At 43.1% G+C, this 21,968-nt stretch overlaps 1 protein-coding gene across 4 annotated transcripts in view; it reads left to right on the plus strand.

The window, feature by feature from the left end:
* TTC28 (tetratricopeptide repeat domain 28) overlaps positions 1 to 21,968 on the plus strand; it is a 154,901-nt gene that overhangs the window by 85,731 nt on the left and 47,202 nt on the right. For all 4 annotated transcript variants that reach the window (XM_068654145.1, XM_068654146.1, XM_068654147.1 and 1 more), the window contains 3 exons: positions 3,896 to 4,043; positions 6,857 to 7,129; positions 7,937 to 8,067. In XM_068654145.1, the coding sequence (XP_068510246.1) occupies positions 3,896 to 4,043; positions 6,857 to 7,129; positions 7,937 to 8,067 (552 nt within the window). The remainder of the gene's footprint in view (positions 1 to 3,895; positions 4,044 to 6,856; positions 7,130 to 7,936; positions 8,068 to 21,968) is intronic.

A 21,968-nucleotide genomic window follows, 5' to 3' on the forward strand; every position in this document is an offset into this window, starting at 1 on the left:
TCTTCATTCCAATGCTAAAATTACTTGTGAATGCCTCTTTTGGAGAGGAAATAGATGATGTGAATGCTTTTTATTTATTTTGTTAAAGGACTCTGGGGAGCACAATATGTGGAGAGGGTTCTGTATAAACTGGAAACTGGAGGAGAAAGGAAGAAAATATTTTTGTGGGAGAAAAATTGACCAAAATTTTCCTTCAGTTAAGATTAATAGTTTTTTTTGTTTGTTCTTTTTTTTTTTTTTTGTTTTGATTTTTCTGTTGGGCTCTGAATGCTGGTTTGTATTCAGATTAAGTGATTTCCAGGAATAGATGTGGGGAGGAAATAAGAACTCTTTGCAGCAAGGACATGGAGCGTGCGTGCTGCTGAATCATATACTGTTTGCCAGTCTCTTCCCTGCCTCGTTTCCTTCTATCACCTGGAGCCTGTGGTCTCCCCGAGAGCAGAACTCGGGGCTGGGGGCTCTGTTCCTCAGTGCTGTGGGATGCACACTGCAAGGTCTTGGGGAGGCAATGGTCAGTGCAGCAGGCATGTTGCTAATCTGCACAGCACTCTGACACCCTGTGGCCAGGCTTTTTTTCTGTTGTCAAGTTGCACGTGTGGTGGGTTTTTGTTTTTTGTTTGTTTGTTTTCCCGCTAGGAGATGTTTGTCTGAATTTCTGTACAAGAACTGGTAGTAGGGCAGAGGCTTCGTGTGTGTTTTGTTTAGCATGCTTGTTCTCCATTTTCCTCACAGGGGTCATTTTTCTTCATGGGACACAGGAAAGCTATTTTTTACTGCACCTGTAGCTGAGGAGTTCCTGAAGCTGAGTTTCTTACTTCTTCTGCTACAGCCTTTGTATAGGATGGGATGTAGAGAGCATTGCGCTAACTACATGGTCCCTTTTGAACCCTGGAAATCCTAACCATAGTAATTCCTCGCTTCTGCAGGCCATGAGAGTATCCTCTGCATTGTCTGTAGCATCCATCACCCTTCTGCCTTTTCATTAGAACTCTTTATACGGCTTTTTGGGTTTGGGAGCTGAATTGACATTCTGCAGTGTGCTTCTGATGTGCCTTCTATACAGGTAGTATGCATTTTGAGAGAAGAGGTGACAGGCTTCTACCTTTCTGTAAAGCACGAGATGTTAGATATGCACAATGTGGAGTTCCCTTGCTGGCTGCTGTGTATTTGTGCCCTCATCCTTGATAATTGGATTAGGCAGGCACATTAGTCCTGGGTCTGTGAAACCAGCCTTGGCCTGAAAGGCCCCCATCAGAGACATGCTGCATCAAACTGCCTCTGTCATGAAGCAGTAAAGAAAGTAATTAAATTATAATTCGGGAGGGGGGGGGAGCGGGGGGGGAAGGACTTAAAAGCATACACCATGATTTAGGTGACAGCACACTCGCTGCTTGGAGAACTCATGTTTTATGGCTGCTTCACATCTCTCAGTTCTTTATATTTTCAGCGATTTAAAGCATCATGCTAGTAATCTAATTAACATTGAATTGGGTTTCCAGTACAGTAGCTTGTTTGGTTCAATAAGAACACATTTATACTAAAGGTTAATGAAAAGAATTTTGCTTTCATCAAATTCATTAAAACTAGTTCTACAGTCAACGATTGCTAATGGAAAAGGAATTAAATATTCATGTCTCTAAATTTCTCATGTCATTTCTGATTTTCCTTAATCTCTGCCTCCATGGATTGGATTCTGAAAGCATCTGCAAGCTCTACTGAAATACCAGTTTGGATATCAGTTGTAGATTTATCCCATGCAAGTAAAAAGACCTTCACACGTACTCTTAACGTATCTTGAGCACAATGTATCTGTTGCAGATGGGTACAAACAGTGATTATGTCTTACTCATGAATGTGATACTGGGAGCCAATCTTAAGGAGCAGTATTATGTTCTTTAAGCACTCTTTAATACAGTATAAGTTTTTATTTTCTACTGTGCATCTTTACTGGTGCTATCAAAGTAGTTTTCAGTGAACCAAGAGTACAGCAAAGTTTGGGTTATAAAGATATGAGTTGGACATGAAGATAAAACTTGAATAATGGATATTAAAGATGTTTTTAAAGATTTAACACTTTTTTTTAATATATATATAATATAGCGTTCAGAGGTATGTGCTATGAATATGTCTCAGCACTTGGAGTAAATATTGGGTTGTGGTTTCTGTGCTCTCTGATGCTGTAGGTCTCAAGGTAGCTCTGCATATCCTGTGAGCAGAGGCTTTGCCATTGCTTTATGTGAGTAGGACACATTTCTGCAGTTCTTGCTTTGTGTGGGGGTTCTTGGTATCACAATTGAGGGGAATGCAAAAGCTCTGTTTGGGAATGCTTTTCAGATGCATAGTGATGATGTTGATAAAAGAATGCAAATGTGTAGTGAGAAGAGATTGAAGTTAACTTGGAGGTATTGCATGGTTCCATGAAAGGTTTCCACTGAAAGGAATAAACAAAGAAAAATGTTCTTGTAAATGTGTTCAAAATGATGAGTGTCTTGGCTCAGTCTAAGAAGTGCATGTATAACATGCACTCCAAATTTCACTACTTGTTAGTCTGTGGTCTCATTCTCACTTTTGATTGCATTTCAGTTCTTTTACATGGTTGCAGTAAGAGCAGTTGCTCACTGTACTTTCAAGCTCATTGTATTTAGCATGTCTCACCTGTGCCCTTTTTTTTTTTTTTCAAATAATTTTGTTCTTTTTCATTGTTGTTATTTTGTGTGCAATCTCATTTTCTCCCTGCTCATGGTTCTGACTTGTGTTTTTCTGCACTGTTGGTGCATTTCTGGCTCTCACTCCCTGGTACACAGCCTTTATCTCAACACAGTGCTCTTCCTCACTTTCTTCAGTTCCATCAAAATATTCTTGCAAGAGGAGGGTCTTCCTGCCTCACTTCAAGACTCATAGTCTGGGATTATTGAACTGCCTACTCCGGTATCACTTAACGATATCCTGGTCACTTTGTAAATAACCTGATTCAGCAGCATACTGCAATTCAACAGTATGGCGTATCTGTTTGCTTAGCTCTCTGGCTGATACAGTATCTATGTTTCTTTAACTGTCAGTTCATTCATGATAAAACCAACAAAAAAATCCATCCTCAGTGTGAAATACTGGCTCCTTATGGTACTTGCTTTGTGTGCACGGAGCATTCTCCCTTTCCCTTAGGAAAGCTAACTTCAGAATTCTGAATTGGGCATCCTGGTTCAAAAGTGATTCTGTAATTGGAACAGAATGGTGTTCACATGTACTGTAAATTGGAGACCTGACTTTCCAGGGGTGATACAGGCATGAGATGGGTTGATGAGTCAATAGATGACATTTGCTGCACCCAGCAAGTGGGACAATGCTGGGCCCTTGTCTGCATTGAGAGATGCATATGGATAAGGGAGATTCTGATCCTATTTGGAGTTTTGTACAGTATTTCATTGCAACTTGAGCTTTCAATACATTTTGTTCTCTGCTAATAAAGTGTTTATATTGGACTCATTGGTGAGAAATTTTGAGAAAGGAAGCGTGTTCTTTCTATGCTCTGTGAGCCAAGAGAGTAGAAATGGAGGTCTCAAGAGAATGAGCATTTGGTTATAAGAAGGTCAGAATAAGTAATTTGCTGAATCCAAGGGGAAAGCTGTGTGTCTGAATAGTAATTACCATCCCTGGTCTCCAGAGCACTTCAGAGGCCTTGCAAAGGTCGAGGAAGTCATCACACAGTGGGGATAAGCAACTGGCTGGACAGTCACAAACCAAGCTGTAATGCTGGATTTTTCCAATTATATGTAGCATGACCAAAGAATCCTGAATGTGATCATGTAATGTCCACCAGTGTGAGGTGACTGGCAGATTCAGTATTTGTGACTTCTACCAATTTAGTAATTGACATTTCTTCCTTTTGTTTTTTCAGGCATACTTCCGACAGGGCGTAGCCCTTCAGTATCTCGGACGTCATGCAGATGCACTGGCAGCATTTGCATCGGGTCTGGCTCAGGATCCCAAGAGTCTTCAGCTTCTGGTTGGCATGGTCGAGGCTGCCATGAAATCTCCCATGCGAGGTAAGCGCCAGGAAATTTTTTCAGGTGATCTGCTGCTGTGGTACTTAAAGGCAGTAGTTTCAGTCTATGGTAACTCTGCCAGCATCTTAGGGGGAGAAATCTGGAGGCCTGAAGGGAATGATTTCGGGATTTGACTTTTCTGCTGAGAAATAGAGCTCTAAGTAGGAGGAGGAAATAAAAAAATAGTATTGTGATTCAGTGGGACGGCAAGATGGTGACACCCCACTCAAGAAGCACTGGAGAGATGAATCAAACTGGTATTGTGTAAGAGTTCCAACGAAATCCGTGCTGCTTTGTCTTTCATGCAGTAGTGGTGCAGATGGAGATGTGCACTACTGTGGCCCTGGCTTTATTGTTACTAGGAACAATTTTCCACAGTGCTCTAGTGCTTGGCCACTGGGCACAGGGAGTCCTAAATGGTCACGGCCAGAGTTTGTCTAGAAGAGTACTCTGGCAGATTTTCCACAGTATTATTGTATCTCAAAACAATGGTCCGGAAGGCAAAAGTCTGCTCTGCTATTTCATTTATATTTGGGAAGAATGCTGACATAACGTGGACATTGAGGTAGTATTAGCGGTACATGTTTTGCCTCTTTCATAATGGTCCCCATTTCCAGGGACAAAGATTTTCCTGTCTAGAGGAAAGTAGCAGTATCCTCTTTGCTCTGTTGCTCTGTTTCTCTTGCAAGCTCTTTGTTGTTGTGTCCCAGTGGTATTTCGGGGAGGGGGGGGAGGGGGATGGATGGCAACGACACATGATAATTCTCATCATTAGCAGATGCTGTTGGAGGCCCCAGGGCTTAGGGGTCAAGAAGCACTGAAATGAAAAAATATTTGTTAGTGTTTTTTTATTTTTTTTTCTTTTTCCCCGTGGTGTTTTTCTCTATCCTTTAATATGGATTCATCTAGAAGTTTCTATCCTATATAGCAGTTAATGTGTGAAGCTAATTTCATTCGGTACCCAAATGTACTGTGGCTGCTGCTTAGCATGCAGGTGTTGTGGTATTACTCTGTAAGCAGCCCCCAGTCTGGCTGGATGATCTCACTGTCCTGACATACTGCAGTTTTGTATTTATATTGCTGCTCCCTACTGTGCTTCTCAGTGTTGCTGCTTTCCAGTTGTTATCCTCTCACTGAGTGGTTGGCAAATTTTAGATTAGCTTTGCTTATAAAGTACTGGTTTTGAGTGTGTGTCTATGCTGTACTACTGCAATGAATATTCAGGAGCTTGGTCCCACTGAGCTAGGCACTCTGTGAACACTTCAGTAGTTGTTACATTATCATTCTGCCCCCCTTTACAAGAGTTTGCTGCCAATGAGAGACGTAGAAGATCTGTTTGGGTATCATGGTGTAAAACCAGTCCTGTGTGATTTGATTCCATCAGGATAATTGATAATTTCAAGCTATGGGTAGACTGGTTTGAGTGGTTGCTTCCCGAATACTTGCATTCAGAGAAAGAATATGAGCAACTGGAAAGGCAAAAGGGTCTGTAAGTGTTAGTGTTGTGCAAAAAATTATTAAAAGCAGACACTGAGGGATTCAGGGAGGGTAGGTCTGCAAAATGTAGAAAAGCTGAAGCTTGCTTCTATAGCAAATGAACCCCTGATGCTGCATCTTTCACCTGGCTGTGGTGACGTCTCTTCCCTCCCTGTTTGCTGTTGTGTGAGAGGAGCAATGACCTCTGCATTGGCCCTTCCATTACCACGCTAGTTCACCTTTTCTGTTTGACTTTAGGATTACCAGGAGCCCTTGCTTGTGCTTTCCTCTCTCTCCCTATGCTTGTATGCATTACCTGCGTAGGATTGTAAAAACTGTTAATCAGTTTTGTTTCCTGGTGGCATGTTACAGCAATTATTTCTATTCTCTTACATCTACATTTAATCCCAGGATCTAACTGTATGTTGGTAAACGGCATCACACTCACACAGGGAAGGGTAGGAAATCCTCTTTTGTAGTTATTCATATACATTTTGATTGTAGAGGGGCAGAGATGATGAAAACTAGGAGCACATGGCATTCAGAGGTTGCTGTGATAATGTTGATTCAGGTGAGAGCATCTAATCCAGAAATCCTGCTTGGTCATAAATATGGAAAATGAACTCAGCGTGGTCAGGTGGAGCGCAGCAAACTCTAGAGTCCTGTTATATTGATGTCTTTACTGAGACATGCAGCCAAGATGTTTTATCAACAGCACAATAAAAGCAATTAGACACATTATCACTAGTCTGTCAAGTCCAGTGCTGTTTTTCTGCAGGTGTACCTTCAGATCCTGGCTGCTTATGAGAGAAGGTAAGGCTGCATAGGTCGAGCAGCTTCTTTCTGATGTTTTTGTCACTTCTCTTGGCACACGTCATGTGCACAGTATGTGGACAGGCATAGATTTTTCAAACATTCAGCTGAAGTTTGTGCTAAAAGAGCAGAACCTACAGTGCTCATATACATTGCTGGTGGCCCGTTTCCAATCTCCTATGAAACTCTACAGGTGTTTTCTGTATTTTGCCTGCCATTAAACCAGTCTTAAGACCTCAGTATAAGACTGCTCTGCATTCTTGTACTGTCTTCCAGAAGTGCTTTCTGCAATGGAAGCATCAACTTGCTTGTTGACCTGACCTGTCTCAATATGCTTGTACTAAATATTAAACTATGTGTTTGAGCCCTGAATTCCTGTAATAAATCTTGGTTTGATTTGGGTAGACTGGCCCTTAACTCATGTGTCATTTGGTTACCAAAAATGGAGATGAGATGTTAGGTTCGTTTATAGATGAAAATAACTTCGTTTGTTGAGTAACTCTGCTTTCCTTTATGTATTTTAGAGTCTCTGGAGCCAACCTATCAACAGTTGCAGAAGATGAAGCTGGACAAGAGCCCCTTTGTTGTGGTGTCTGTGATTGGCCAGGAACTTCTTACAGCAGGCCATCACGGGGCTTCTGTGGTTGTCCTAGAAGCTGCCCTGAAGATTGGCACTTGCAGCCTAAAGCTGCGGGGATCAGTGTTCTCTGCACTGAGCAGTGCTTACTGGTCCCTAGGGAATACAGAGAAAAGCACCGGATACATGCAGCAGGACTTGGATGTAGCCAAGACTTTAGGTAGAGTTCTCATTTCACTCATTTGAGTGCTAGTTTGGTGTAAATGGAACAAATTAATAGTTGTGCTAATGGTCAGCATCTCTCTATGATGCTCAGATTCGTGTGGTATTTTACAAGCTACCAAATCAAATGTAAACTTCCTTGAATGTGTGAACTATGGGCTTGTGCAGCCCTGTTTACCTATATGTGTGAAGGGACAAGCAATCAATGAGTATGCTAAGGTTTTACAGGGTCCTCTAGTTCTCAGGTGTCTTGTATACGTACTAGTCTCACTTGCTGTGCTCAAAATGTTAAATGTGTGTTAAATGAAGCAGTATGTTTGTATGCGGGATTTTTTTTTTTTTTTCAATAATTGCTTAGAAAAAGGTAGTCAGTCTGAGCTTTTGAGACAGTTGCTAGGGAACAAGAAAGGAAGATAGTAGTAGATGTACTTCGTGTCTGACCTGGGCTGCAGAATTGCTTTCTGGTGAAAGCTGTCATGCTCTTGTGTTCAGCCCTGGACCATTTAGTTGTTTTCACAAAGAAATTGCTAATGTCAAACAAAGAATAAACATGGAAGAATGGGAGGTTGCCAGGTGTCAGGCCAAAGAAGAAACTAACACAATTCCAAAAATAGGTTGAGGAATATTCTGTAGGTTTCTGAAAGCCAGGGAGGTTAGGCTGTGTATTAAATATGAGGATGAGTTTGTTCTGATCTTGGTTCTTACACTGGAACATCACTTGTACAGTGTTTTAGTCTTTCTGCTGGATGTTTCCAGCCACCCTTTTGTTATCTAATCTTTTTTTTTTTGTTTGCATGTGTCTCAGGTGACCAGACGGGAGAATGCCGAGCTCATGGAAATCTGGGCTCTGCATTCTTCTCCAAAGGAAATTACCGGGAGGCCCTTACTAACCACAGACATCAGCTGGTGCTTGCCATGAAACTCAAGGACAGAGAGGTAGGAAGCTTATTAAATAGACTGAACGAGGAATCATGCATGATTTTCTAAAAGGACACAATCATGTCAAGAAGCCTTATTTGTCTGATGTGTTATTCTGAGAACTCAGAAGCTCTGTAATTTGTCTTTCCAGCCTTACATTTGCATTTTTAATGGAAATTTTATGTTCCAGTAGATACAGTATGTACGTGCGGGTGACAGGATGCTTGTTTTGTACTTTTGAATGCCTCTGTCTCTATTCTCCACGTGACTTTGAGCAAGTCATTCTGCCTCTGTCTAGCTGCCTGTCTCTTTTGTTCTCTGTGCGTAAGCTCCAGGTAGAGGCTGTTGCAGAGTTAGGCATTGATACAACATTACAGTTGAGTCCTGGCTATCACCAGCTCTCATTTTCCCTGGTGTATGTGCTATCATTCTGAACTCCACAAGGGTGCATCCCGTGTTGTGCGTTTTCCAGACAGATAATGAGCTAGGTCTCTGCCCCAAACACTCACAGTCTCCGTGAAATATACTTTGTTTAAAAAGTACTGAAAAAATAATCCATGCAAGCCTTAAAACACAGTGATGTGTAAAAGGTAGGGGTTGTTTGGACTGGATCTGATTTGTCTTAACTATATACCCTTCAGTTCTCCAAGTGTTGTGCCGGGCCCCCTGCCAGTCCAGGGAAGCATGATTCGTGGGCTGAAGAGTTTGTCTCAAGAGATTTTCACTGAAAGTTCACTGTGAGGACAGAGTCATAACTTCAGTGCAGATTACAGAAACAAAAGGATTATTTTTCTCCTCCAGTCTATTCCTCTGTACTGTGAATAGGAAAGTAGAGGACTAGTGAACTGTAGGGCAGATGAAGGTGTTGGCTAGGGGCAGCAGGGCAGGTGTGAATGTAAATGTGAGCAGTTTGGGGGAGATACAAAAACTGGGGGAACTATTTTCCCACTGGTGACTGTTGAAAAGAGCAACTTAAAATATTTAAGTGTTTTGCTGAAGTGTTTTTTTATGATTTAAATATCAAGTAAGCCTTGATGTGATGCATCCTTTGGTAGGTTGTGGAAGGACTGCGATAGGAGGAATCTGCTCAACATTTTCTTGATTATTTTACCAGCTGGAAAACCTTATGAATTACTCCTGATTTCCCTGTTTCTGTTCATGCAAAGCAGAGAAGCTGTTACCATTGTTTTTTATAGATTTCTTGATTGGGAGTCCCTGTTCTTGCTAAGAGTCTAATCTGCATAGCTGTTCCTACTCTGTGGCGTTTCTCTAAGCAGCAAATGCCCTCTCCCAGTTGTGTGGAAGGCGCTGCAGAAGGAAATAACAGGAAGCTCACTGTGCTGGCTCTTGGCAAGAACACAGCAGTCTGCGTTTACCAGAGCCCCTGAACTGGCCCAAGGAAGCAAGTGCTGATCTATTCCACTGACTTCAGGCTGCTGATCTAAACAGATCCCAATGGTCGATCTGGAAAGAACCCAGAGAATGAAGTCTAATAGTGATAGTTCTTAGTTTATGACACATCTGGGCACATAATTAACAGTTATTGACAACAAATGACTGCTTAGTTTAGAAAGAAAGCTGAGCTTCTTGGATTTCCTGTAGGATGTAACCACAGGAAATTAATTTGGCGCTTTCTTATGACATCATCTTGACCACAGAGCTTCCTCTGAACAAAAAGCTGTTTTTCTTGGCCTCCTTTGCAGGCATTTTTATAATGCAAATATTATAAAGTTGCAGTAGTGCTGATGTGAATCCCACCAGAAGGGAATTTGGTGTGCGACTGTAATGAGGTAATTGTTTTACCTCCAACTATCCAGAGGATTGGCTTAAAAGGTTAATAAATAAATAAATAAATAAATAATAATAATAAATAAGTGCTCCTTTGTATGTGAGGCAGCAGTCCTCAGAGGGAGCATTGTGTTCTGAGCCTGCCAAAGCAAATACTCATACCCAGGACTTTTTCTGGATCGAGTAGCCCATGAACTCAGGAATAATTTGCAGAGGGTCTGGCTGTAATATTCAGGTGTCTCCTCCTCCACACAAACCTTTAGAAGAGCAACTTTGTCAGCTGGGTGGGAAGTCATCCAAGCTGCTCAGGTGCTCCAGAATTTTAATTTTTTTCTACCTGGCACAGGGAGTATGTGCAGCTCCTTTAACAAGCACCATTTCATAACATTCAAAATCCATATGTGCAGATAGGTCGTCCTCTCTTGAGTCACTGTGTGGAGGAAAAGTTCAGTCTGGTTTCTGATACTTATGCACATAGAAAGAACGGAGCAAAAATAGCTGGGACTTGGCATTCCTCTAGAATCTTTGAGAGACCTTGAGGTATTGAACATACATGAGTTTTTCTTCTATGCAGATGGGCAAGACTAGTTCTTAATGAGATACTGTAATGGGCATTGTGAAGTAATCATCTTCAGAGTGTCATTTCAGTGCTTTCCATCGCAATGAAGTCATGGATTTTTGACCAGCTGCAGTGGCAGATCAAGAAACTCAGATAAGCCAATTCTGCAAGATTTTTTTTTTTTAATTATTTTTTTGAGAGAGAATAGCAGACATAAGAGTGTAGTTGATTCAGGAAGCTAGAACTCATAAGGGACCTTTCCATATGTTCTTTGGGTTACTGTGGAGCTTTGCAGATGATCATTGTAGTAAGTGGGATACCATTCTAAAAGGGGTGACAGCAGGAGGTGCAATAAAAGGAAAGAAAGGTAAGCAGCACCATGTAGAAGGACATCTCTCTAATGGAGTTGAGTGCAGGAGTTGAACTCCTGAAATTATTTAAGTGCAGTTAAAGAGGAAATTGTAGCACAGCTTGGTAGTCTGACATTTGTCTGTGAAGATGAAGCAGAACAGATTTCAGCGTGGGCTGTCTTGGCCTGCTACAGTCTCTGGGATTGTACTCAAGTTGAGAATCCCAATGAGGTCTGTGCTGCTGCTCTCACCGTGGTGTCTCCTGTAGCAGCTGAAGTAAAGCTGCTGTGCATGGATCTATCCACGCTTCAGCCATGCCACTTAGCAGCATGGGTATTGCCAGACTGTTCCTTTACAGTCCCTAGGTAAAAGGCATGAAGTTTGACCATACTACTACTTGGAGAAGTTAGAACTAGTTTCTGTTAGGGTATACTTGCACAAAACAAAGCTGTCGACTCGATAGAGCATCACCATAAACTGTTGTAGTCTGAGCAACCTGGAAGTTGCAGGGAGGTCACCTCTGCCTGGTAGATACCAAGACAAAAATCACTCGAGGTTAAATATACAGGACAGGGTTCACCTGTGACAACATGGCTAAGTACTAATAAGTGAAGGTATCTCCACCCAAAGCGACCAGTATATCAAACTGATGCTTTGTGGGGGAAGAAGATCAGATGCAGTAATTATTTAAAAAACAGTAGATAAATGGTAATAAATTCCTGTGTCTTCATATAAAACATTTTTTATGTACAAGTAGGATGGAGAATGGTTACAAAGCAAGGTTTCACTTAAAGAAATAAATTAGTATTTAGTCAGAGTTCAACTTGACACTGAACTTAAAATGCATTTCCTATGATCACCTCCCAGGAAAAATAGGTGGTGAATTTAATCTCTTAGACTGCCTGCTACCTGATCAATGCAAAACATTATTACATATCAGCAGTAATGCTACAAGTTCTTCTTACTTTAAGAACCTAAAGATGCGAGAGAAGCGATGCTCTTCAGATAATAAATAGCAGAATACAACTTCCTCTTTCAGATTCAATGGCCTGTTTCCTTAATCATAGAATAGAATATCATAGAATATCCTGAGTTGGAAGGGACCCTTAAGGATCATCAAGTCCAACTCTTGACACCGCACAGGTCTACCCAAAAGTTCAGACCATGTGACTAAGTGCACAGTCCAATCTCTTCTTCGAGGCATGATGACTAAATACTTGGTCTGACCATGCAGCTGTTGGCTTTTATGCAATATTTAGGCTTGTGCGGGTATGTTCGCTTCACTGCAGTGGCAATAAGAAGGCAGGAGTTAACTTTGCTACATCACAGTAAAAGCAGTTTGTGGTATCTTACCTCTGTTGAGGTTTATAAGGTAGTCAATACGTGTTAGTTATCTTGTGGTACTAATCTAGTCATTTTTAATAACAGAGGTATAGATTGTTATGCCTGTACTATATTTTTGAAGTAAATACTTTGTTTTAAAAACTGGGCAACCTGATCTTGTGTAACCCATATAATTGTGTTGATGCCACACCATGAGCTGTGATTTGAACAATGATAGTGCAACTGATGAGCTATGCCAGGGTTAGAGGAAAGATTGGAATGAAAAAGTGAATGTGACAGCTTTTGATGCCTGTGACAGCTACTGTTCCTTGTCCCTGTTTCTATTCATCTCTAGCTACATCTCAGGTATTCAGGCTTGTCTTGCACTACAAAATTCAGTAAGGCCATTCCTTGCTTCTGTGCAGCTGAGTTGGAGCTAACTGTGGGCTATCTCAGGATGGGTTGGAGTGGCTCTTACTAATAACTGTTTTTCACCTGTGTTCATTTGAAATAATTTAATTTGGAAAACAACTACTTGAGGGAGTGTTTTGAAGCTGTGAGGACTGATAAGCAGACATCGAAAGGGAAAGGAAAGCTGTGGAGCAAGGTGCCTGTTACTGAGTGGTGGAGCCCCTTCTCAGGCTCACCAGTTCTGCCTTACAAAGGCTGCCGACACCACAGAGAATCCACAGCGTAATAGCTCCCCTCTCTCGGGCAGTCAGACGCCTTCTATTACAGCCCTGCATTTAAAAATAGCAGGGCAGTGAGGCAAAATCATAAAGCAACCATAATAAAATTAGTGCCTGTGTGAAAGTGCATTGCCAATGCTGAGCTTTTGGGAAGGACGATGTTGCCAGCAAGCCACTGGGTGCTGGCAGCTTCTGTGCGTGTGCTGGCCGGCGTGTTCAGCATTGAGCAGGGCCTTTCATTAAAGATGCAACATCCCTCTTCACTAGGTGTGGGTGAAGGAAGGAGCTGGGTTAGGAAAAGGACTGTTTGTGATCCTGAAGTTGGATGACTCAAGCCCATTTTCCACTGCCCCTTTTCTCAGTGAGCACGGCTGCAGGAAGGGCAGGGAGCCCAGAGGGAAAGCAGAGGACAGATGTATGGACTCTGCCTGTGACAGCTTGTCCCTGCACGGCCTCAGGATGCCCAACAGCGTGCAGTTCTCATTCTTGGACAGGTTTTGAAGGGTTCCCCCCACCTCCCCTCTAGAAGCAGCTATTTCTGGAAGGAGTAGGTGTGGAACTGGCTGGGGTTCAGTGTCCTCCTTTTTGGAGGCCATTTGTTTCTATGGCTGCTGGCTGCTGCACTTGCTATATTCATTAACATGTGGCTCTGACAATCATCTGCAGCAGGTGTGTATGCCCAGAACCAGACTCAATGAGTAGCTTTTACTGTCACAAGACATATTTTTGAACTATTGCTGTGCAGAGGAGAAGGAGGCGCTGTGCTAGGAGCCAAAGCTGCCTCCTTTGATTTGCAAGTTACAATGACTTAAAGTCCATATAAGATTTTTAAGAAGACTTCCCAGGGAACTGCTGTGGAAATTCAGATGCATTCTGCTCTGTTGGAGCATTGGACAATCAGCAATGGCATGAAATTCAACGAAAGTAAATGCTGGGTGCTACAGCTGGGGGGAACACAGCTGGACACAGGCACAGGCTGGGAGACGAGTGGCTGGAGAGCAGCTCTGCAAGAAGGGATCTGGGGGTGCTGGTCAAGAGCAGGCTCAACATGAGCTGCAGTGTGCCCTGGCATCTAAGAGGGCAATCTGCATTTGGGGTGTATTAAGCACAGCGTAGCCAGCTGCTCAAAGGAGATTTAAAAAGCCCAGGAGACTCAAGAAGCCAGTAGTTAGGTGCTGCACTTTATACTGCAGTGAGAGCATTGCCATGGATCTTATTGTGACTAGAGGCCTTTCCTGGCATCAGAGGATTGTTATGATGCAAGGCTGTCAGGAATAACAGGCTGCTGTGTGTGACAGGGATGTGTTAAGCCTCTGGGGGAGGAGTGTTAGTGAAATATGATGGCTGTTACAGACATAATCTGTGTCTGTATTCGGTTGGGAATTTGCAGATTTTGCAACTGTCTGAACATCCTTTGTGTGCAGCTCAGCTGCTGGTGGTTATTTAGGTTTGAAATTCTAGTAGCTTTTTCCAGTCCCCTTTAAAGCCTGTCTGAGCCAGCAGTGTAACTCAGCATAAAGCTTCCTACATTTTGTAAACTACAGCTACTTACTGTCAGACTGTGCAAGTCAAAGATCAAATTTCACTTTCTTATTGGAGATGGAGTAGGAAAGATAGATCACTTCTTTCTACTGAAATCTATAAAGTCTATAAAGCCAGGATTTTGTGTCTCTTCCTGAAGAGAGCAAAATGTTTTCCAGGTGTCCTTCCCATTGAGCTTTGTCTAAAGAAGCCACACCCTTACTAAATAGCAAAGCTGTATTTAATCTTTTGTTTGAAGAACCGGTGTGTGTGTGTATTATGGTACAGGATAAAAGAATGTTTTTTTCACTTTCTTTGCCCATCATTTTAGAAATACATATTTTGCTGAGTTAGGTAAGAGTACAATCTGAATTAGAAGTGGCACAGCTGTCCTTAGGAGAGACTGTCTTCATCCTTGCCTTGAGTGCTCTGAGATTGTCATGCAAAGGCTGGGATTCTGCTTGTGCCATAAATCAGTCACCTTTGCTGCTGTGAGCTGAACAGTTCCAAGCAGACATGTCAGGGTGTATGGGCTCTGCCCCATGTGTGAGCAGGTGCATCTGCCCCAGCTGAACTTCCCTCTGACTGAATGGTGTGAGAGCTTGCCTGAAATAGGGGATGTCTCCCTGGCAGACTGTCTGCACCCTTTCTTGGCCCAGGAAGGTTTCTGTGTTTGGATTGTGCTGGCAGCCACAGAGATGGCAGCCGGCAGAGATAAAATTACAACTGTTTCTGCTTTGGTTGCAAGGGTCCCTGTGCTTGCAGTTGTGCTGTAGATTTGGCTGGAAGCGTGGGTCTGTGCAACCGTTCTTCTCTGGAGGAGCCATCATAGGGCTTGTCAGTGTGGAGTGAGCTCATTGGAACATGTGCAGCTGGTTAGTTGTGGGGCCAGGGTCTCCTCCTGGTTACCTTGTCAGGAGTATGGAGTCTTTCTACAGGTATAGACATCACCAGGTTTGTACTGTTGCAGCCTGGCACTGAGGTGAAGCTGGAGCAGAGCTCGTGCCCAATAGTGAGCACAGCTTTTCCTCACTGTAGTGCCGCTGCCTTACGTCTCCAGCAGGGCTGTGAGCAGCCAGCACATGGAGCCAGTGCCCCATCCCTGTGGAGTCAGTAAGATGTTCTGTTGTTACCCAAGTCTGTCACCACAGGTCTACCTCAACCATGCCGAGTCACTTCACAGAGTTGCTTTTCCAACAATGTCCTCGAGGTCCCGTTGCAGCTGCTTGGCCTCTGAGGAAGAAGACGTCATGCATTGCATTTTTGGAGCATCCAGGGGTCTGTCTTTTCCCTACAGGGCAGGCGCAGCTGGCGTCATGGTATGTGCCAGGCCCCAGAAAACATCCACGGCTGCTAAGGGTGCATGTGTTCAGGAAAGGCTAAGAGGAGAATATATGCTGTTCCTTACAGCTTCATCACGTCTGACTGGAGTTCCAGAAGTAAGGAATAGACTGCGAAGGGCTTTGCTAATTGATGATTTATATTAACGGTTAAAGCAGGCACTGCTAATAGAAGTGTAAGAATGACGACTTTAGGGTGTGACCGCTGCTACTGTATTAGGCAGCAGTTAGCTTTTACTTCTTAAGCTTTTTTTCAGAGGAAGAGTTTGGAAACTCCATAAGAGATCCTTTTGTCAAGAAATTAGCATCTCTGTTACTGATATCCCAGAAACATCAAGAGACCACATCCCACTGCATAAGCACTATATATATGTATTGCAGAGATGGTAACTTTGCAGGAGTGTCCTCCTATTTTTATGTTAAAAAAAAAAAAAAAAATGAAAAAAAAGTTTCTTATCATAAAGACCAAGTGGCAAGAAGAGTGATAGTGGTACATCTACATCCGTAAACATTTTTAGTGCATGGGATTACCTCTTCACTCTTTTCTCCACTATGCCTTCCATCTTTCTCTGGGGTCTTTTAAAGGACCTTTTGAGTCCTGAAGGTGCTTTCAAGAAATTGAATCAAGCTTTTTCTTTGGCTCAACCTCTGTGAGAAACAACTTTCAAAATCCCATGACGTTTTACACAGGACTTAAAAACAACAGAGTTGTTTTTGCCAGTCTTTGCCTGGCCCACGTTTGGCTCTGTTGTTGAGCTTACAAAATTACAGGTGTACTCTTACCAGTCCATATAGTTCCCATATATGCTTCCACTTCAAACAGCTGGTCCTTGAGAGGCATCTGATTAACCACTGGGACTCAAAATGTGACCCGTGATGTACGTATAGGTTCCAGACTTGAAACCCTCATTTAAAAATGCAGTGCTTGCCTTTGCCTCATTGATTTCAGCCTCTTGTTGCAGCTGGTAGTCTTGCTTTATTAGGAATCTGGGGTGAATTCTTGCATACCTTGGGGGAAAGCTTGCTTTCTTGGGGGAAAGCTTTCTCACTCCATATCAGAAACAGATTCTTTGCTGCAACAAAGAAGACTTGAGTACCAGCTGTTGGGAAAACGCTTTCTGTATGAGTTCATCAGAAGATTCTGGGTCTTCCAGGGCACTAGTGTTGCATTTGCATCAAATCTTAGACTGAAAAACCTGCCTAGGTGAGAGGGTGAGATCAGTGATGTGAGCACCATAATACTTGACCATTAAATAGCTGGATTTGTGTAAGAAAGCATAAATTTGTTGCCTTTCTCTCTGTTTTTAGCAGCTCTTTAGAGGTCAGCTTGACTGTATTCAATACAGATTTGTCCAGTTCAAATGTGAGGCTGCATGTGAAAGCAGAATGAAAGGAAATCTGAACAGAGGAGGAAATTTGGGAGTGCACTGAAAGCCAGCCACATGCTTTGTTTTGTCTGGACTTGTGACTCAAAAGGGAAATGTAATACTTCCTGAGGATCTCCTTTAAATGTCCCTACTTGACCTTCACACTACATGGATTTTAGCTGAAAGAAATGCAGCCTTCTGTTTTTAATTACTTCTCACAGTATCTGCAAAACCTAGTATTCTACTGTGGCCTGTACCCTGATTATGGTACAAGAAACGATGTGGAAACCTGGTCTAGATCCACAACTCGGGGATCAGCACTTCTTGGTTTTTCAGAAGGCCCACCTCAGCCAAAGCTTTTCCCATATTAAGTTTCCCCGTAAAATGATATACAGCTTTAGGAGCAAGAGTAACATTAGGATCAGACCCTGCTCCAGAAGGACTGTGCAGAGGTGCTTTGGGAAGGACAAGGTTGGCCTGGAGGATTCCTGTGCAGGAAGAGGAACATCCAGGGTCAGTGCCAGGGAGCTCAGCTGCACATCTTGTGTGTCTGAGTGATTTCATCCAAGAGTGATGGAGGTGTTAAGCCTTTGCTTGTGGTGTAGTGGGAAGAAGTAAAAAGGACTGCATTCCTTTTTCTGTGCAATACTATTAATAACTGGTGTCTGCAGCATTGCTTCTGTTCATTGATGTTCAGTTTGCTGCAGTGCCTAAACCTGCAGTTATAAGAATGAAATACAGTTCTTTAAAGAGAGACTCATTGAAAACGGCAGTTTCTGTGTAAAAGACTGAAACCTTCTATAAATAAACTGGATTTGACAGGGTTATTGATTCCAGTGTGGGTTTTTATTTTGTTTTCCAGGCAATAATTACCTGAAAGCAAAGCCATTCCTTCTTTCTGTGTACAGATAATATACAGGAGGAGAATATTACTTGCTGCTTGCTCTTTGTTTTCAAAAGCATGCCATACAAAGAAAATGCTGGATGTGGTACAGACATACAAACCTCGCTTTTGAGGGAGGAGGGAAGGGTGTTGCTGAAGAATGTTGATAGGGCACCTACTGTATTTGGGTGTGAATTTTGCACTAGCACACAATCACTTATCTCCAGAGCTACTTGTGGAATATTGGTGGATTCTGATCAAATAATAAAGGGGCTTAATGGAATTGGAGATAAAATGCAATTTACAGGCACTGGATCATTTTGGTAGGTCCTGAAAGTATTCATTCCCTGCTAGGCTACTGTCCTGCCTGTGTGCACAGCAGTGGCGCAGTCCATAGCTGTAAAACAAACAGAATTTACATGCTTACACGCAGAAAGAGCTCAAATGCTTACACAGTGTTATATTACTATTAGTCAACCTTTGTGCATCCAACAGAGAAGAGGTTTCTGTCAGATGTCGGCTTCATATCCACATTAGGTCAGTTCACATCCATTTCTTTCTCTTGACTAGGTACAGTCCCAGTGTCTCTTACAACATATGTTTTAGTACCTGTCTGCCTCAGGACCCAAGCCTGGCTTTTCAGGAATGATGTAAACTGGAACAATAGAAACTTGTTAAGGCTTTGTGTCCCTACAGGCCAATATCAGCTGCAAACACAGGGGGTATGTTCACATTCCTGTGCTTGTAAATTCATAATATTGTTTAAACCCATCATCTGGAAAGGCTGCAGTTCAAAAAGCGGTGATGTGCTTTCTAAAGACCTAGAATAGCACAAAGACCAGGCTGTTCCCAAGGTCATCTGTTGCTGACCTCTACAGCCAAACTCAACTCCTGTGAACCCCCCTACTCTAACAAGAGCACGAGCTCAGTATGGAGTCACAGAAAGGCCTGGGTTGGAAGGGACCTCAAGGATCACCTGGTTGTAACCATCCCGCCATGGGCAGGGTGAGGGCTGCAGTGAGGCTTCTGTATATCACAAGTGCTTGGTCCATACTGTGCATTTCCCCACCTCAGCTGTGAAAGCTCGGTCTCTGATCGGCCCTGATTGGTGTCCGTATTTGGGGATTAGGGCTTCCATGCAGTGGGGTACCAGGCAGAGCGTTTTCACCTTGCCCTTTTTAGGATTATTATGCAATGTTCTCATGTAAGGAGGCTGTGCAATCAGTCAAATGGTTGTTTTAATGTAACATAATTGGGAAATGACCATTCTCTGTCATGGGTGAAATATCTAAGAAAGACATTTCTCTCAGTCACCAGGTCCCTATTAATTGTCATTCTGTGATGCACATCTGCTTAACATCAGACTCTTCACGTTATTCAGATGAAAAGCCTAAGCTGTCTGCTGCCTCCAGGAAAACGAGAGCAATTTGAAACCCTTTCCAGAACTCCATTCTGTACCTCAGCTTAGCGGCAGAAGAACCTGCTTTCTATTAAAGTGATAAATTACAAAATTGAAGGTGTAAGCAACCCCCACCATAAAATTTGTCTTTGTCAGATATATAAAACATTGATTTTCTTTGTTTGCTGATGCACAGCCCCACTGGTATGAAGCTGTAGTTTCCCATCATCCTGCTACCAATCAGAAATTCGTGCTAGCACAGCTAAGTCTGTTGCACATGCACAACCGGTGCCAACCTTGTATCCACCACAACATATTGATGCTTATGCCAGTACATATGGGAATATCTCTACCCTGTTGGCCCGATGTGTGAGCCACATAGAGTTGCCAGTGGATGCTGTTATGTGGAGGATTTTATTAAGTATACAGTGATGAATTTATCTTCCTGAGTTGTATTACTAACCCCCTGAAGTGAGTCATTGGTATCCTCAGCAGATGTAATCACCAAATTGCTCCCAAACGCTGCTTTAATGTCAAACTATTCAGTTGTTCCAGTGATTGCCCCTGAGAGTATTTAGAGAGTACTGGTATTTATCTTGCTGGAGAAGAGATGCTGCAACCAGCCCATGGGAAGCTGGAAGTGCCATAGGCTCTGTTCATGCAGGTTCCAAGATGATCGAGAAGTACATCGTTCAGAGCACTTGGATCAGTTAGCAACCCAGACTGCCACAGAACGTAACACGTGGGAAGCATGGGTGGGAAGGCCGTATCAGAGGGTAGAGGTAGCCTTTCTGCATCTGTGTGCGTGAAACGATTCATGCGTACAATATGAGCAATCTCTGTATCTGGCAAGTTTGTTTTGTGCACAGACAGCCTGAGATCTCCTGCTTTCCATTTATGCCTCTTTTCCCTAGCTGTAAGATGTTAACATCATCTGAATCTCTGTCTAGATGGCTCTTTGCCATAGCTTGTGTAGCAATTTGCATATGTAAGCATCCTCTTTTTTAAGCAGCACCAGCAGGGAACAGTTTGACTTGCGTGTTTCGAGAAAGGCATTTCCAGTCTTTTCCCAGTTACATCAGAAGAGCTAATGGTGGTGATGGCCTGTCTTCCAGAATTAATTGAGGTCGCTGAATCAGCTCTGCTTAGGGTTGTGTTGTGCTGGGATTTAATTTTGTCCCAAGTGGCCTAGCAGTTTGTTCTGTGCAGCAAGGTGTATGTGGCTCTGCAAGGTGTCTGTATGTGTGAATCTACAAAGTCTTAGGTGAGTCTAGCCCTGCAGAACTTCTTGCTGCCTGTGCACTTCTGAGAAGCTATGGCCTGATTCATGTCTTGTGTGTGCAGAACAAGACTCATTTCTTACAGCTTGTCTTGTGCTCCCCTGGAGTTAGGCTGGTGTCTTTATCAGTGCTACTGTGCTGAAGCCTCTCTCCAGTTCTGTGGTGTTCAGATTGCAGATAGTTAGTTGGCATGACCTGCAAGGTGCTTTCAGTTGCACCCCTTGCACTCACGGAGTCCCTTTTTATAGGAGAGCTTTTTATTTCGTGACTAGGGGTATTACACCCAGGACAATGAAGCATGCTTGCTCCTTAAACTGAAAGCACTGGTATCAGCTGCACTGGAGGGCAATCCAAGCCAAAGTAAGAGGGGATTAGCAAAATAAAACAGAAGTATGCCACATAGGTTGTTCCAGCAGCTGAACTCAGAAAGTAAGAAGAAAGGGAGCAAATCTTTCTTCCTGACAGCGGAACAGCCAGAGGGGACCCACCTGCTTGCAGTCTGGTGATGTGGTCAAGCTGCTCTTCTCCCAGTCACACCATTCAGTGCAAGATCTTGCCTGTTAAGAAATAGGAAGTTTGAACAGGTGGTCACAGAGCTCTGAATGTACTGCGTGAACAGGAACACTAGCCTAAGGATGCGTTGGGAGTCCACAGCCAAAAATAGGAAGAGAGCAAGACTGCCTCTTTGTTGGTAGTATGCTGTCTCAAATAGTGAGGACAACTGTTCTGAGATGCTGTAGCTACCTCTGAGGTGGAAGGGTGGACTGGAACTTTCCAGAGATCTGATGCTAGGGTGATCTCTGTTCAGTCTCACCTTGATTGTACCTTTCTGAAGGTCTTTGAAGAGATGGCTGCTGTGTAAATGGGTCACAGCAGCAGCTGGGTAGCAAAAGAAATGCATATGCAGGGGACCATGGAGTGCTCAGGATCAGAGCTTTGGAGTGAACGGCCATGCTGAGGTAGCAAATACATGCTGAGCAGAAGCTCTGCTTTTGTCTCTTTGCCCTGTTGTCCAGGTATATATATATACCCTGGCTTTGTCAGGTGAAAGGTAAGCCTGTGTCCTGGTAGATAAAGTAGGCAAAAGAATTCGTTTCTCAGACAATTTGTCTTGTTTCTCTGTGGTAAGAACTCAGGTTTTCAAATAACCACTTATTTACGGTATTCCCAGGGGACAGGGGGTCCAGCTGCTGAAATCCTGTTGTCTTTGCTGCAGTCCCAGGATTCTTGGGGGCTCAAAAACAAATGATACTGTGATACAAGGACCTTGATGCTACACAGTGAAAACTGTGCTCTTGTGAACATGGTATGATTGGCCAAACAGAAGTACGTGAAGATGTTGGTGAGTGCATGCTGGCCTACTGGTTTTGCAAGATAAGCAACAGAGGCATCTCCCTGCTCTCCGCTGAGTGCTGGCTGC

This window comes from Anas acuta, chromosome 17 (assembly GCF_963932015.1).
Source record: "Anas acuta chromosome 17, bAnaAcu1.1, whole genome shotgun sequence".
NCBI lineage: Eukaryota > Metazoa > Chordata > Aves > Anseriformes > Anatidae > Anas > Anas acuta.